This window comes from Glycine soja, chromosome 4 (assembly GCF_004193775.1).
Source record: "Glycine soja cultivar W05 chromosome 4, ASM419377v2, whole genome shotgun sequence".
NCBI classification, from domain to species: domain Eukaryota; kingdom Viridiplantae; phylum Streptophyta; class Magnoliopsida; order Fabales; family Fabaceae; genus Glycine; species Glycine soja.
Window position 1 is genome coordinate 31,824,362 of NC_041005.1, and position 18,402 is coordinate 31,842,763.

The 18,402-nt window shown below is 36.2% G+C and overlaps 1 protein-coding gene across 1 annotated transcript; it reads right to left on the reverse strand.

The window, feature by feature from the left end:
- Positions 1–12,900: 12,900 nt before the first annotated feature.
- On the reverse strand, positions 12,901–18,009 carry LOC114410734 (FKBP12-interacting protein of 37 kDa-like). Its single transcript, XM_028374672.1, has 5 exons — positions 17,929–18,009; positions 14,707–14,868; positions 14,327–14,396; positions 13,866–13,921; positions 12,901–13,086 (listed from the first exon to the last, which is right to left on the reverse strand). Exons 1-5 carry the CDS (start codon positions 18,007–18,009, stop codon positions 12,901–12,903), a joined length of 555 nt encoding a protein of 184 aa, XP_028230473.1.
- Positions 18,010–18,402: the final 393 nt, after the last annotated feature.

Consider the following 18,402-nt stretch of genomic DNA (forward strand, 5'->3'; position numbering starts at 1 on the left):
CTCTCCTTCCATTCATCTTCTCCTACCTTCAAGCTCTTATCCATGACTTCATTTGATGGTGAGCTTGTTCTAGACTCATCTTCTCCTTGAAGTGGCGTCTCCAATCACCTTTTATCCTTCTCCATTCTTGATGTAGCTTCATGTAGAGATTGTAGGCCTTGGATCTTTTTCATCAATAGAGTTCATTGCTTCTTAAAGATCAATGGCAGTGGAATGGAGAAGGAGGAAAGGTGATTGGAGACGCCACTTCAAGGAGAAAATGAGTCAAGAACAAGCTCACCACCATAGGAAGCCATGGATAAGAGCTTGGAGGTAGGAGAAGATGAGTGGAGGGAGAGGGAGAGAAGGGGCATGAAATTTATGCCTCAAATGAGGTCTGGACTTTGAAGTGTAATTTCTCAAATGATCAAAGTTGAAAAAATGTACACAAAAGGCATCTATTTATAACCTAAGTGTCACACAAAACTAGAGGGAAATTTGAATTTCTATTCAAATTTCACTTGAATTTGAATTTGAATTTCTGGAGCCAAATTTGGAGCCAAAATTTCACTAATTATGATTAGTGAATTTTAGCTATGGTTCAGCCCACTAATCCAAGATCAAGTCCAATATTCTCCACTAAGTGTGCTTAGGTCCCATGAGGCATGTAAAGCATGAAGGATATGCACAAAGTATGACTATATGATGTGACAATGAGGTGTAGCAAGCAAATGCTCACCTCCAGCTTTGGATGGTCCAAAATTTAATTGGATTGAGCTTTTCCAAATTCAATTAAATTTCTCTCCCAACACACACACACATCAAATAGTGCACTGAATGCATGTGAAATTACAAAACTACCCCTAATACAAAAACTAGTCTAGGTGCCCTAAAATACAAGGGTTGAAAAATCCTACATTACTAGGGTACCCTCCCTACACTATGGAGCCCTAAATAAAAGGCCCAAAAATAGTGAAACCCTAATATAATATGTAAAACAATAAGTGGGCTCATACTTAGCCCATTGGCACAATATCTACCCTAAGGCTCATGAGAACCCTAGGGCCTTCTCCTGCATCTCTGGCCTAATCTTCTTGGAGTCTCCTAGCCATGGCTCTGGGGATGGGTCCCCTCCTTGGGAGGAATGCATCATCCCCTCCCTCTTGAAGAGGATTTTTCCTCAAATCTATAGACATCTCATCATTTGAATCAGCTAAACCTATAAAAGGAACCAAATCAGTAATGTTAAAGGTGTTTCTAACTCCATACTCCTTTAGGAGGTTTAGCCTATAAGCATTGTTGTTGATCCTTTACAAGACCTGAAAAGGGCCATCACCTCTGGGGCTAAGTTTGGACTTTCTCTTAGTAGGAAATCTATCCTTCCTAAGATGGAGCCAAACCCAAATCCCCTTTATTAAGCACCAACTCCTTCCTTCCTCTATTTCCTTTAGCTGCATACACCTTTATTTGGTTCTCTATTTGGTTCCTAACCCTCTCATGTAATTTCTTCACAAATTATGACCTAGATACCCCTTCTTTATGTATAAAAGGAGTGTCAAGTGGAAAGGGAATTAGGTCCAAAGGTGGGAAAGGATTGAACCCATAAACAACCTCAAAAGGTGACTGCCTGGTAGTTCTATGAACCCCCCTATTATAGGAAAACTCCACATGAGGAAGGTACTCATCCCAAGACTTGTGATTGCCTTTTAGGAGAGCCCTTAACAATGTGGATAGAGATATATTCACTTCCTTTGTCTGCCCATCAGTTTGTGGGTGACAAGTGGTGGAGAAAAGGAGCTTAGTTCCTAGCTTAGCCCATAAAGTTTTCCAAAAATGGCTAAGGAACTTAGCATCTCTATCAGACACAATAGTCTTAGGCAAACCATGAAGCCTCACAACTTCTCCAAAAAAAAGTCTTGAGATGTGACTAGCATCATCTACCTTGTGGCATGGTATGAAAAGTGTCATCTTGCTAAACCTATCCACCACCACAACGATAAAGTCTACAACCCTCTGGGTCCTAGGAAGCTTAAGGACAAAGTCCATACTTATATCTACCCAGGGTGCAGATGGAATGGGTAAGGGTGTGTATAGCCCATGAGTCATCACCCTAGACTTGGCTTGTAAACAAGCCACACACCTAGTGCAATACCTATGGACGTCTTTTTCCATATGGGGCCAAAAGAATTTTTCCTTGAGGAAGACAAGAGTCTTATCAATTCCAAAATGCCCCATTAGCCCACCTTTATGACTCTCTTTGACCAATAACTTTCTAATGGATCCTTGGGGTATACAAAGCCTTCCCTCCTTGAACAAATACCCCTTAGCAATGTAGAATCCATCTTCGGCCTTGTGCCCACAACTAGCATAAATGGGAAAGAAGTACTCATCAAAAAAATACAATTCCCTTATGTTATCAAATCCTAAAATTTGAGCTCCAAGGGAAGAAAACAATGTGTGTCTCCTAGAAAGAGCATCTACAACCACATTGGTCTTTCGCCTTTTGTATTTGATAACATATGGAAATTGCTCTAGGAATTCTACCCATTTTGCATGCCTCTTGTTTAACTTGCATTGCCCTCTAATGTACTTAAGTGATTCATGATCACTATGAATAACAAACTCCTTGGAAACAAGGTAATATTCCCAAGTTTGGAGGGCTCTAACTAAGGCATAAAACTCCTTATCATATGTGGGGTAGTTGAGAGTGGCACCAAGAAGTTTCTCACTAAAGTAAGCAATAGGGTGCCCACCTTGCAACAACACAACTCCCACACTTACACCAAAGGCATCACACTCTAGCTCAAAAGTTTTAAAAAAGTCAGGGAGAGCTAGAACGGGTGCCTTTGTGAGCTTTTCTTTTAGCAAAGCAAAGGCTTGCTCTTGTCTCTCTCTCCCCACGTGAATGTCACATTCTTCTTCACCAAAAAATTGAGTGGCGAAACAAGTGTTGAGAAGTTAGGAACAAACCTTCTATAGAAACTTGCCAACCCATGGAAGCTACTAATATCTCTTACACTTTTTGGGGTGGGCCACTCTTGGATGGCCTTGATTTTCTCAGGGTTCACATGGACCACATTTTTGCTAACCACAAAACCTAAGAACAATACACTATCGACACAAAAGGTGCATTTATCTATATTAGCAAAGAGAGTGTGTTTCCTAAGAACTAAAATAACTTGTCTTAAATGTCCTAAGAGATCATCTAGGTCCCTACTATAGACTAAGATATCATTGAAATAAACAACTACAAACCTACCTATGAACTCCCTTAGGACATGATTCATTAGCCTGATGAAGGTGCTTGGTGCTTGGTCTTGAAAGCGGTTTTCCACTCATCATCTTCTCTCATCCTTATTTGGTGATAACCACTTTTAAGATCAATTTTGGAAAATATATTTGCATCGTGCAACTCATCAAGCATATCATCAAGCCTAGGAATGGGATGCCTATACTTCACAGTTATGTTGTTGATGGCCCTACAATTTGTACATATTCTTTGCTTACCATCCTTCTTAGGCACCAACAACACAGGCACAACTCAAGGACTTAAGCTCTCTTGGACCCAGACCTTCTCCAACAATTCCTTAACTTGGGATTCAATCTCCTTGGTCTCTTAAGGATTAGTCCTATAAGCTGGCCTATTAGGAAGGCTTGTTCTTGGGACTAAGTCTATTTGATGTTCTATTCCCCTAAGAGGAGGGTAACTGTTAGTTGGTGAAAATGACTAATTTTTATGTATAAAACTTGTATAAATTGTATCAAACTCTCCCAATTTATGGTTATTTTGTAATGTTATAAGTATTTTCTGTTAAGTATAGGTAATAAATACTTAGTATTTCCATTTTGTGAGTTTAATAATCATTTTCTCTCAATTTCAGGTTAATTAGGTAAGCTTTGGAAAAGGCTGTTTTCACCTTCTCGCTAAGCCAATCTGCTGGCTTAGCGAGCATCCGCTAAGCGCAACATTCCTGGGCTAAGCGCGAAGAAGAATCCAGAAGATGATGAGCTGTACAGGTTCGCTAAACGCACCGTTTCATCTCTCTAAGCGCACGAGCACGAACAAGGACATCTATTTAAACCTGAAATCAGATTTTGTGAAGGGAGTTTGGACTGGGATTCAGAGCTTTGCATGTCTAGGGTTTCTAGAGAGAGAAAGGTCCAAGTTCTAGAGAGTTTTGAGAGATTTTGTTGTGTGAAGATCTGCAGAGACCAGAGCTCGAAGCAGGAGCCGGTTTGAGAGCTTGAGATGAGTTTGTGAGTGATTGTGAGATCCTAGAGGTAAAGGAGACATCCTCACCACTTGTAGTTTTGCAATCTTTCATCTTGTTCTTCTCTTTGTTGTTAAGAAGGCTTCCTGGTATGGAAAGCTAAATCCTCTGTTGGTACTTGATGTAAATATATGTTTATTTATTTAATGATGTTTTGTGTGTTCTCTGTGCTATCTACTTTTCATTCCAATATGCCTTTACCTTGATCACGTAGATGCATGCTTTGTTAAGGTCATTCAACAGTGGAAACTGGTCTGACTCTAAAGTCCTTGATAGTGCAGGGCTGAGTTGCCGTGCTTTCATAAGGATTCGGGGTGCGATAAGTTAGTTGAGTGTGAGTGTCTTAATGCGGTCATGGTTAAGTTAAGTCTTACGAAAGGAATCTGCGGACGATGCTTGATCAGGATTTGGCTAAGCTATCATGAGGAATCGAGGTTTAGTATTTCAGGAGACACCATAAGAACACATGAGCATTGTTAGATAGAGAATATCTTTTTAGCATCAGGCACCTATTAGGAAGACCAACGTGTTCTCTACTTGTTTTTACACATCATTTCTCTTGCGTGATTTTTCTTTCTTTTTGCACAGATAGTTTATACACTTGTTCATATTCACACTTACTTTTATACAATAGACGCCTATTTGCTGAAATAGCTTACCAAATAACACAAGTTCCCCGAGTGTTTGATACTCGGTTCTTACTGTTTTATACTACTTGTGCGATCTGGTGCACTTGCCGAAAGCCGAATAGTAACCCAGGGGGTATCTCTTTGGGAAATACATCACCAAATTCCTGTAAGAGTTCTTCGACCTTTAGGGGAATGGTCTCAAGTGGGGGAATTGTGGCAGTGCTAAGGGAAGTCTCCCTTGAAAGGAGAAGGTAGAAAGATTGCTTGAGAAGAAGAACTCTCTTAATATCTCCTTTTGTTGCAAAATGACTCTCCTTTTTTACAACTTTCTTAGAGGAACACCTTTCCTTTTTTTCCTTCTCCTTGACTTTTGGAGCTAAGGCCTTACTATCCTTTTTTTTCTTTTGTTTTTCTAACTTTTCCTCATCCATCTTGTCCTTCATTGTAAGTTGATCCTTAGCTACCTGTGAAGGTGTTTGAGGATGCAACACAAATTTAGTGCCAAGATGGGTGAGGGTAATCTCATTAGTTAGGCCATTGTAAATGATCTTCCTAAAAGAATATGCCCTGCCTCCATGGAAACTATATCACAATTAACTTCATCCTTATATGTCCCAATGGAGAAAGGTACCTTTACTTATTGGTTAAGTATCATTTCCCCATGCTCATTGAGGCATTGAAGTTTATAAGGTTTTGGGTGGGGAATGATAGTGAGGTTCAACTTGGAAACTAATCTTGTGCTACAACAATTGCAGCAAGATCCATTATCCACAATGAGAGAACAAGTTTTATCTAAAAATTTTGCATCTTGTATGAAAGATGTTCTCTCTTTGGGATTGAGATAGATCACAAGATTGACCTTGAAGGAGCCTTCTAACCATTAGGAGGTCACCTTCTTCATAGGGGTAGACTTCCTCACTAGACTCTTCACCCCTTACTTCATCTTCACTTCCACTAGAGGAAGGGGAAGAAGTAGTCTCCTATTGACTACTATAAATGTCTTGACCCATCATAATCATGGTTTTCTTTGTGGGGCATTGAGAGGCAAGGTGACCTCTCCCAAGACTTTTGAAGCATTTAATGTTGCTAGTCCTTTCTTGGGAACTAGTCTTAGGGGTGGATTTCTCTATGGTTTTCAAAATTTCTTGGGCTTGGTCCTTCCTTGGATAAGAGTGAAAGCCATAAGATTTTGAAGAAGACTTTCTTTTAAGTTGTTGCTCCACTCTTATACAAAGTTGGACTAGCTCATCTAGGTGCCTATATGCAAGGAGTTCAACCTTGTCCCTCACTTCCATATTAAGCCCACTAAGGAACCTAGCTATGGTTGTTATTTCCTCCTCCCTAAGTCCAGCTCTTAAACGGAGTAGTTCCATTTGTAGTCTATATTCTTCAACACTCATACTCCCTTGTCTAAGCCTTTGGAACTTGTCCATAAGCTCCCTTTCATAGTAGGAGGGAATGTGCCTCTTCCTAAGGGCACTCTTAAGATCATTCCAATACTTTACTGGAGGATCCCCATGAATCCCTCGTTCCCTAACAAGGGAAGTCCACCGATAGAGGGCATACCCTTGAAAGCTAAGGGTAGCCAATGGAACTTTTCTCTCTTCACTAATATGATGGCAAGCAAAGAGTTGTTCAACCTTCATTTCCCAATCTAGGAAGGCCTCAACATTATCTTTTCCATGGAAATATGAGAGGATAATGTTAATCTCTTGAGGCCTTCTATCGTTTTCTCTTCTTTGGGAGTGATGTTTAGTATGTGACCTATGACTCCCTCTATAATAGTCGCTAAATTCTTCACTTAAACTCTTGCAAGAGTCATGACTACCATAGGAGACATGTTTTTCTCTTTTCATTTCTTTCATTATTTTTCTTCTTTCTTCCTCTCTTATTTTCTCTCTTTCATCTTGACTTATTTCTTCCACTCTTTTTTTCCCTTTTTCTTTTCTCTCTTGTTTTTCTTTCCACAATTTAAGGGATCTCAACTCATTTAATATCTTATACAAGGGGTCCTTAGGAGTAGAACCCTCACCATTAACACTAGATGAAGAATGAAGACTCATGTTGGTTCCTAATTTGTTGTTCTTTCTTGTTAAGGGTTTGAAAACAAAAGGTAAAAGAAACTATGGTTGAAACTAGCCAAAATAAACACTAAAAGAGGTGTGAAAGATAAGGTAAAAACTAATTGGTAAAAAGCAAGCTATCTAGGCGGTTTGACAATGGAAGGTAAATGAAATTTAAAGCAAGCTAGACGGTTTCCTATGTGAAGGCTTGGATGACCTTTTGGAGGTCCCAATTGGCTCTTCACCTAGTCTACACAGTTTACACTAAGCTATTACACACAAATAGAGGTTTGGGTTGTCTCTTGGAGACTCCAATACACCCTTGAAGAATTTCCAAATACAAAGAATTGCAATTGAAAAGATTCAACACTCAATCGTTCGATTACAACAAATTTAACAAAGCAATTATGGTCTTCAAATTTGTCTTCAATGCTTGTTTGTTTTATCAAGTATTTGACACAAAATTTGGTGAGGCTTTGGTTGCTTCAAATCCAATGTGTTAAACATGTGGCCTCAATAACTTAAGATAGGGGGGTGAATTAAGTATTACAATTCCCACTAACAAACTTTTAACCCCTTTTTAAATGATAGGCTCAGAATGCAGAAGAAGAAGCAACAATCAATTTAATAATGTTCTTTAAACATGCAAGACAAAATTGATTACAATAACATAAATGAGATAAGGGAAGAGAGAAATGCAAACTTGATTTATACTGGTTCGGCCACTTCCCGTGCCTACGTCCAGTCCTCAAGCAACCCACTTGAGATTTTCCACTATCTTTATAAAAATCCTTCTTAAAACTTCTACACACCCAAGAAATCCCTTTCCCTTGCATTCAGGAAACTCACAATTCAAGAGACAACCAGTCTCTTGATTACAATTGACTTTCTGAGAAGAATAAAAAGATTTCTCTCCTTTGGAGTGGATAATACAGTTTGAAGTTCCTGGATGAACTCTCAATAGATTTGTAAGTGTTTGCCCAAGAGTTGTTGAGAGAGCATTTGACAATGAAGTTCTCTTAGAATATCTCTCTCTTGCTTTTTGAAGTCAGACACACACATATATATAGGCCCCTCGTGCCTTTTCTAAATGGTTTGAAGAGATGTGTCTTTTCAAAAAGCTTTTTCTGAAATTTTTCACTGGTAATCGATTACACAGTTATATTTTGAATGGTCATGACTTTTGAATTTGAATTTCAAGAGTTCCGTTGCTGGTAATTGATTACAAACATCTGGTAATCGATTACAAGTTCAAAATTCAAATTCAAAACCCTTTTTAACAGCTATTTTTTCAAACTTGTCTTCTGGTAATCGATTATACTGCCTGGTAATCGATTACCAGAGCCTTGGATGTCTCGGAAACACTTTGTTTTGAGGCAAGTCTTAATCTTGAGTTAATCTTGAAGCAAGGCTTTGTTTGTTGAAGCAACCTTGTATTAATCATGAAGCAATGCTTATCCTTTGAAGCAACCTTGTTTGATTCTTCTTTGGCATCATCAAAATCATGTATTCATACATTCACACAATGGTGCTCCTAGGATGGTTAACCTCCAAGACTCAAAAATATTACTTCAAGCAACGCACCAATTTCCTCTTCCAATCCTTATTGTAGGCAACACTTAAACACAAAAAAAAAGAAGACAAGCAAGAAACCAAAATATGAAAGGAAAGCTAAACCAAAAGGAAATTTAATGTGACATTAATTCAATGAGATTCAAGAAAAAATAAAGCAAAAGGATAGCACCACAAGCCATGATGGAACACAAAGGAAGTCCTAGAATGACACTAGATTAGATTGACAAATTAAAAACAAGACTGAAAGAAAAATTATAGTTATGTCAATTTAGCACACATCTAAAAGATGAACAACTCCAAGGAGTAAAATAGGCTTTTAATACAACTCAAAATAATTAACAATTTTCAAGAAAATCAAGCATACACATTTTTTGTTGTTGTTATGGACATGAATTTTGATGTTAATCTTTATCACCTTTTCTTGCTCATTTCTTTTTCATTTTTGTTCATTATTTTTCCATTGTTTTCGTTCAGATGTCTATTTTATCTAGTTAAAATTTCAGCTCAAAACTCAAGTATTCAAGCCATGGTGGAGTTAAGAAGACAATGTGTCAAAATTGATAGCAACCAGAATTCCAACCTATAAATCAAGAGTAGTGTTTATGTTGCTTAAGGCTTGGATAGTTACAATTTGTGTTTTCTTATGCTCAATTGTCTTGAATAACATAATTCAAGAGAGCTTAAGAGTTATTTTGATTCACAAATACAGTCACAGCTCAGCACCACAACTCAATTTCTTCATAGACATCATATAGGAAACTTAGAAAACAAAAGAAAGTTCAACAACAAGACTACTTCTAGGAATTAATTTAGAACATGTTATGAACTAAATAACATGCATGAATTAGACTCAAAATTCAAATGATAGGCTAAGAATTTCAAGAATACATGAAAAAATTTATCTTGAATTCAATCAACGAAATCAAAATTGAACACAAACTTAGAACATAATGTGACAATTATTATGACTAAACATGACTCTAAGACAACATGAATGAAGTGATTTACACTTAGATTTTTGTGCTTTCTTTTCTAATAATATTTTGAAATAAAATTGAGATCCAAAGGTTCAAAACAAGAAGATTATGACTGAAAAATGATAGAATCTAAAATCAACACAAAAACATGATTCAAGAGTAGATTTATAAAATTTGAACCATAGAAATGCAAGAACAATGTAGATCTAAGATTTAATCAGTTTATTTTTTTATAAACAGAACCAAACCACAAGATAATGGAGGAGATACATGGAGAAGAAGATGAAGAACAATGAATTAAATTAAATTGACCAAATAAAAAGATAGAGAAAGAAAAAGAACATCACCTAGATGAAGATGCTTTTGATACCACATGATGTAGCTCCATGTAGAGCTTGTAGGCCTTGGACCTTCTTCATCAATGGAGTCCTTTGCTTCTTGAAGATCAATGATAGTAGAATGGAGAAGGAGGAAAGGTGATTGGAGATGCCACTTTAAGGAGAAGATGAGGGAAGAACAAGCTCACCACCATAGGAAGCCATGGATTTTATCAGGAAAATCATACAGGTCCGGTTCAGTCTCTTTTTCAATCTGAAAAGATCAAGATCAAATGAACATTCATTTTCTTTCTACTGGAGAAAGAGATTTTTGTAACCTTTTAGCAAGTAAAAAAAAGTAAGACATAAATTGTTTCGTTTCAATCCTTCTGATAAAAAAGAAAGAAGGATTTCAGATTATTCAATATTTAATCAAATCATATCTATAGATCATTGTCATTTTACACATCCTACTATTTTCCATGATACTACGGATTTATTAGCAAAGAGGCGGAGAAATAGATTAATTATTCCATTTCAATTCCAATCGATTCAAGAACGAGACAAAGAGCTAATGTTAGCTTCCAGTATCTCGATTGAAATACCAATCAATGGTATTTTTCGTAGAAATAGCATTCTTGCTTATTTCGATGATCCTCAATACCGAACACAGGGCTCGGGAATTACTAAATATAGGACTATAGGTATAGATTCCATTTTTAAAAAAGAGGATTTTTTTAATTGAGTATCAAGGAGTTAAAGAATTTAAGACAAAATACCAAATTAAAGTAGATCAATTTTTTTTCATTCCCGAGGAAGTGCATATTTTACCAGAATCTTCTTCCATAATGGTACGGAACAATAGTATCGTTGAAGTAGATACACTAATCACTTTAAATATAAGAAGTCGAGTAAGGGGATTGGTCCGATTGGAGAAGAAAAAAAAAGATTGAATTAAAAATATTTTCCGGGGATATCTATTTTCCCGGAGAAATGGATAAGATATCCCGTCACAGTGCCGTGTTGATACCACCAAGAACGGTAAAAAAAAATTCAAAAGAAAAAAAAATGAAAAGCTTGAAGGTAGGAGAAGATGAGTGGATGGAGAGGGAGAGAAGGGGCACAAAATTTATGCCTCAAATGAGGTCTAAACTTTGAAATGTAATTTCTCAAATGATCAAAGTTGAAAAAATACACACAAGGCCTCTATTTATAGCCTAACTGTCACACACAATTGGAGGGAAATTTAAATTTTTATTCAAATTTCACTTGAATTTGAATTTGAATTTGTGGAGCCAAATTTGGAGCCAAAATTTCACTAATTATGATTAGTGAATTTTAGCTATGGTTCAGCCCACTAATCTAAAATCAAGTCCAATATTCTCCACTAAGTGTGCTTGGGTGTCATGAAGCATGTAAAGCATGAAGGACATGTACAAAGTGTGACTATATGATGTGGCAATGGGGTGTAGCAAGCAAATACTCACGTCCTCCTTAGGATGGTCCAAAATTTAATTGGATTGGGCTTCTCCCAATTCAATTAAATTTCTCTCCCAACACACACACACATCAAATAGTGGACTTAATGCATGTGAAATTACAAAACTACCCTTAATACAAAAACTAGTCTAGGTGTCCTAAAATACAAGGGCTAAAAAGTCCTACATTACTAGGGTACCCTCCGTACACTATGAAGCCCTAAATACAAGGCCTAAAAATAATGAAACCCTGATCTAATATGTAAAAAGATAAGTGGGCTCATACTTAGTCCATGGGCCCAAAATCTACCCTAAGGCTCATAAGAACCATAGGGCATTCTCCTGCATCTTTGGCCCAATCTTCTTGGAGTCTCCTTGGGAGGATTGCATCAATTCCACTGCCATTGATCTTCAAGAAGCAAAGGACTCCATTGATAAAGAAGATCCAAGGCCTACAAGCTTTACATGGAGCTACATCACCTATGGTATTTTGTTATTATTTTAATAGGCACTCCATGCCTAGACTTGGAATTTACCTATACATGTGGTTGAGTGTAACTTGTATTGAATGATGCAACTGTTGTTGGTAAATTAGAATGTACCCTTTCTATGATGGTTTTCTAGAAACCGATGCTATTTATTTCTATTAATGTTTATTTTGTTTTACAAAAAGGTCTGAAGCCAGATTACACCAAGTTTTAAACTTGCAAGAAACCAATTTAGTAGTATATATGGAAAAAAATAAATAAAGCTATGGCACTAAAACCTAAACTTTAAAAGTATAGGGACCAAAACCATAATAGAGGAAAATTATAGTGACAAAAAATATATTAGAATCAAATGCATATATGACTATAAGCCTAAGACATTCCAAATACAATATTCCCTCCAATGGTTGAATATCTTCATCGATGTTGAGAATTTTATCTTGTCTAAGTGAAAATGGATCTATCCCTGCCTTATGAGTTGTGATCACTTCAATGGTTTCCCGATAATTTTATACATGCAACAACTGAATAGGTAAATTTATCAACCAAAATGCTCTCATTTCAATTGCAATAGAAAATATGGACTGCTTAGATGGTGCCTACACTTTTATTTAAATTTTGTCTTGTAAGCATCAACAATAGAAAAACATGCTCTTGAATGGCCTAAGATGGACATCATGTTTTACTTAGTTTCCTAACTATCTATTTATCTATTTGTTAGGTGACATAATTGTAAATATGATAAACTAGATTTTTTTTCCAATTGATTTCTCCAGAATTTTAATTCAAATAGATAAAGATCCCGTGTTTTCTTCTCATCTTCTAAAATGACAAATATACAAAATGAAAAATCACGTACCCCTTCAAGACCAAGTTTATCTGCAGTGTCATCATGAACAGTTTCATTTTCTTCCGTTTAGCCAAACCTGCAGAGTGGAGATAGTAAGAAGCGGCTTAGTTGTTGATTTTGTCCATTTTTGAAAATAAGCAAGGGGATTTTCCTTTTCATTATAATATATAACTGTGTACTTTCCTTTTCTTAGAATCAAAATTTCTAATTCTTTTATATTAAAAAATAAAAAAAAAATTGATATTCATCTTTACTGGAATTTTATAGATTTGTTCATATCATTCCCTGCCGATAGTCATCTATGTCATTGGTGTCATCATCTGGGAAACGCCCAACAACATCAATGACATTCACTTTAGACTTGCTCACTAAAACATGTACAACTCCAAGTAAAGAATTAGGGTGCTTAATCTTCCTAGTTGATTGGCTAGTTTTAGGATCAACTACTCTCTTCTTTACCTATAAAATTTGATCCAAACCAAAGTCTGGTATTACATTGGATTGCAAGCATTATAAATTGCTTCAGATCATGAATATAGATGCATGAAATTATAGGATAGACATTCATAGAGCTTCTTATATCCAGCGTAAAAAATAACCAAGTTTGAGAGGCAACAATAAATTATGTATGCCTTTTAAGACACTATGAAATGAGAAAAAAGTTAATCCAAATTTTCATTAGACAATTTTTTTTTTTTACAGAAAATGAAAGAAAACACATACAACAATGAGATAACCTGGCATGGTTTCATCAAGTTAAAACTCTTTCATTTTTTCTTTCTAGTGCACAACATTCAAGTTGAACACTCACCCTGTTGCCTTAAGCACGTGAACAAGAAATTCAACATTACAACATCCCAAAAACATAAATAGAAAATATAACTAATGAGAAACAACTTTCATAAGAAAATACAAATCTGAAATAATGGCGGAAGATTTCAAGAGGATTGATAACATGTTTACACTTTACATACATTTCTTAAAAAGTAATTTGATATAAACACAGAAGTATACAAATTTTATTTGGTTGTAGTCCAAAACATCAGGGTTTGTGATTCGTGAAAGCCATATAAGCTTTTGCCTAACTCAAGTTTTTGTTTAGGTCTGGAAAATGGTTTTTCCCCAGAACACCACTAACCTTCATTTTTCACATTGTTAGTAAGAAACAAATAAAGCATATGGCGAAGCAAACATACAGTGAAAAATAACATTAAAATGTGAAGGTAGGGACAGAAAACCATTTCATTGGATTTATCCACATCATTTGTCAATCCATCCATATGGTTTTTCAACCCTGTAGTCAATTTTAAGGATTAACATTAAATTGCAAACACATGCAAAAAAAATAACAGATCACCAGTTGCATAACTTTGGATCCCCTCTACTGTCCAATTTTATGGACCAACATATCAAAAGTTCCTCCTTAACAAGAATTTAACATGTTGAATTGTCCCAAGTTCAGCACATTCACCTATAACAATATCTCTCGTACTTCAAATTCTAGTTTTGAAGTCCACACAATAACATTTTTTATTATCATGTCTATATTTTGAATATTAATTTGTTATTATATGAACTTCTTTAATGAATCTGACAGAGTGACACAGTAAAGTAGCAATCATTGAGAAGCTAGTTTAAAAGATTAAGGCATTAAAATGCCAAAACATAATTAGATGAAATCACTGACTCAATAACCAACCTTCAAATTGACTTCTAAGTTCTGCATTTTGATATTTTTGCATTGAAATTTTCATTTCTAATTCATGCATCTATGCACCAAGAAAAAAACAGGAAGAACAAAAAAATTATGTTACAATAAGCTTTGAAGTTGGGTTAATAGTTAGCTCAAGTAACATTACTTCCAGACATCAAATACTATATAAAAAATTTCCATAAGCTCAACATATATGTATTAAAAAACATCATACACAATTTTCTCTAAACTGACACACACCCACACTAACATTGTATCTTATAACATAGTTTGGAATTAGGGTAGTAGGAGAAAACTAGCTCCCAGGCGAATGGGGTAAAAGGGAAAAAAGTAATAGAATCATAAAGCAAATAATAGAGCATCACCTTGCCCTCAGAAGCTTGATTCCCAATCTCCTCATTTTCCTCAACTAGGGTTGTACACTTAGCCATCAACATCTCCCCCATCTTGCTTTGGGGAGTAAAGTTTACAGCAGCAATGTTATCTTGCAACTCCTTTACCTTTTTATCCTTTTCTTCAACTAAATTCTATGTTCAGATGAAAACTCTTGTAGGATACACTTGAATGAATCATCACCAATGTAAATATCCTCTATGTCTCTACGCTTTGTATTTGAATCACATTCTAAAACTAGGAAGTTTTTTTACCCTCTTCCATTTAAAACAAATGGTTCCATTTCATTTTGTTACATCCAAGGTAGTAAAATGTCTTTATAAATTATTCAGTGAACGAAGGATGGAACTATAATTATGAAATAAACAGAGCATTGTTCATTATAGAGGAAGACAAGATGTCAGTTCTAACGATCAAATGGATTAAGTGACTTTGGACTAGAGTATAGGCAAACACAAAGATTCTTCCTTTTTTTCTCTACCTTGCTCAACACGTTGAAGACTTTTCATTAAGACTCTGCCCCCAACCACTATAAATTTGGCACCCAAAAAACTTGAACTAACAATTCACTGAGATATTAGCCATGAATGTCATCACAATAGGATTTCTTGTATGCTCAAGCGTGCCTCTTTTGAGCTACTTTATGGAACTTTTGATTTCTACCACTACTTCACAACCACACTTCAACACCGTGTCATCCGAGGAAAATAAGTTGCACAAGAAGAAAGATGTATCAATCATTGCTAATATGGCAACCCAAAAGCACTTTCAACAAATTCAACACATATGTTAAGGGGATCTTGAATTAAAGTTTAAGAGGTAGTATAACAATTTATTGTGATAATATTTAGGAGTCATATCTAATTTTCTCAATTAATGTTGTTAGACTTCTTAAAATTTTGTGCAAAAATTTATGTTAGGCATAAGTTTCGCCACTATATGTAAACCTTAATTGATTGTTGTGTTGTCTAAGTGCTTCTTGTATTGTATTAGTAGCTGATTTTTTAGGTTTGTTGACTTTTGGTATACAAGAAAATTAGTACTGACTGGTGGCGGTCGCTACAAGTGTTGAAATTCAGAAACAAGTGAGAACAAAAGGGATTAAATTAAATGTGACCAAAATATTGTTATTCTGAATCTATATTCTTAATGGCTCCAAGAGGATTGGGCTAGAACTACTGAAGAAGGCCCTAGAGTTCTCATGAACCTTAGGGAAGATTTCTAAGCCCATGGGCCAAGGTTGGGTACAATTATCTTTGTACATATTAGACTAGGATTCATATATTTGGTCCTTCTATTTTGGGCTCCATAATGTAGGTAGGGTACCCTAGAAATATAGGATTTTTTAGCCCTTGTATTTTAGGGCACCTAGACTAGTTTTTGTATTAGGGGTAGTTTTGTAATTTCACATGCACTAAGTGAATATTTGATGTGTGTGGTTGGAAATAAATTTAATTGAATTGGTAGAAGCCCAATCCAATTAAATATTAGAGGGGGAGGTGAGCATTTGCTTACTACACCCCATTGCCACATCATATAGTCACACTTTGTGCATGTCGTTCATGCTTTACATGCCTCATGACACCTAAGCACACTTAGTGGAGAATCTTGGAATTGATCTTGGATTAGTGGGCTGAACCATAACTAAAATTCACTAATCATAATTAGTGAAATTTTGGCTCCAAAGTTCAGCTCCACAAATTCAATTTCAAATTCAAGTGAAATTTGAATTGAAATTCAAATTTCCCTTCAATTTTGTGTGACACTTTGGCTATAAATAGAGGTCATGTGTGTCTATTTTTTCAACTTTGATCATTTGAAAATTAAACTTCAGATTTCAGAGCTCTTTTAGAGCACAAAATTTCGTGCTCTTCTCTTCCTCTCCCTTCATTCATCTCCTTCTTCCTCCAAGCTCTTATCCATGGCCTCCTATGGTGGTGAGCTTCTTCTAGACTCATCTTCTCCTTGAAGTGGCGTCTCCTCTCTCTCTTACTTCTCCATTCCGGTGCCATTCATCTTGCAAGAAGCAAAGGAATCCATTGATGAAGAAGATCCTAGGCCTACAAGCTCCAATGGAGCATACATCAGTAATTCTCAGACAAGAAAAACAAAGAAATCTTGCTAGCCAATACTAAATTGAAGCGCGAGAGTGAGAGTGGAAAAGATTGAGGAAGAGAGAATTTTTTTTTAAAAAAAGAATTGTAGAATTGCCCATCTTCAAGGACAATTTTCAAAAAACATTGTAGAATTTTCCATTTCAACATTGGTTATTAACTAAACGGAAGTTGAATAGCTTTTTCCACATCGATTACTCAAAAACCGATGTCTTTAAGTTGTCATTATTTATGGACAATGCCACTGTGTTTTATTTGACATAGTTTTTTTCCTAAACTGTCATGGATCCAATGATATATAAAACAATTTTTGTAGTAGTGCTTTCTTTTCTTTTTCATCGAGAACAAAATCTTGAGCTTACTTGCATATGTAACACCCTGAAATATTACTAGTTATAAATTGATGTTTAATTGTATTTATCGTGTTATTTGACTATATGGTTGACTTGAATGAGTTGAGGTATGACTTGAATTAGTCATGTGTGAATTTCTTGATGTGGATGTTGAGTTATGTGGAGTTTTGTTGAACTAAGTTGAAATTATGAGATTTCAGATTTTACCTAAACCTAGTTCAGTAAAATCACGATACCGGATTCGTTAACTGTTGCATCGTCTTCAAATTTCGTCCGGAGCTTCCTAAGACACGTCTCCACAATCTGACCGTTGAGATTTTTCAAAATACAAACTTTTGGTGTCATGCTAAGCGAGAAGGCCGCACTAAGCGCAATTCCAACCCGAGAGGGAATTGTGCTGAGTGAGCAGGGGCGCACTAAGTGCAATTCCAACCTGAGAAGGAATTGCGCTAAGCGAGATTTGGCTCGCTAAGCGAGCCCTAGTTCAGAGGGAGTTGCACTAAGCCCTAAATGTCGCACTAAGCGTGAAAAGTGGACTTCGACTTAGCGAGACAAGCTCACTATGCGAGATCTGGAGATTATAAATACATCCCTCAGCGTGAAAAACACGATTTTTCACTCCCCACTTCTCCCAAAAGCCACCCAAACCCTAAGACCTCCTTTTCCACCACCCACGACCACCGGTGGCCGCCACGAGCCGCCGTTGCTTGCCGCCGAACCCCCACACCAAGAGGAACATCTTAATCGAAGTGGTATCCTCAGAATCCTCCTCAAGGATTCGGTGGAGAGAATTCCCCCAATCCTCCATTACAAAGCTTCTCTGAGGTAATCTTGACTTCTAAGCCTTTCTCCTAGTTAGTTAGAGTTCCTATTAGGGTCTCTTGTGTGTCGGGTACTGTAATATGGTGTTTTTACACTTCCTTTGAAAAACCCTAGAGAATGAGACATTGTAAAAGTTATCTTTTTATAACATTGATGTTATTTTCGTGACCTTCATTGAACTTCGGTCACATTGGCGTGATCGGAATTTTAAAATGATGTCTCCTTTTAGTAGAATCTGAAACACCCTTCAGTCCTTTATGTTTTGACAGGGGTATCTGACTCTGAATATGGTTATTAACCTTATTTTTGAAACCTATACTAAATTTCCTTCAATTCAGTATATAGAACCTTGCGTTTGGACTGACGAACGTGAACGAGA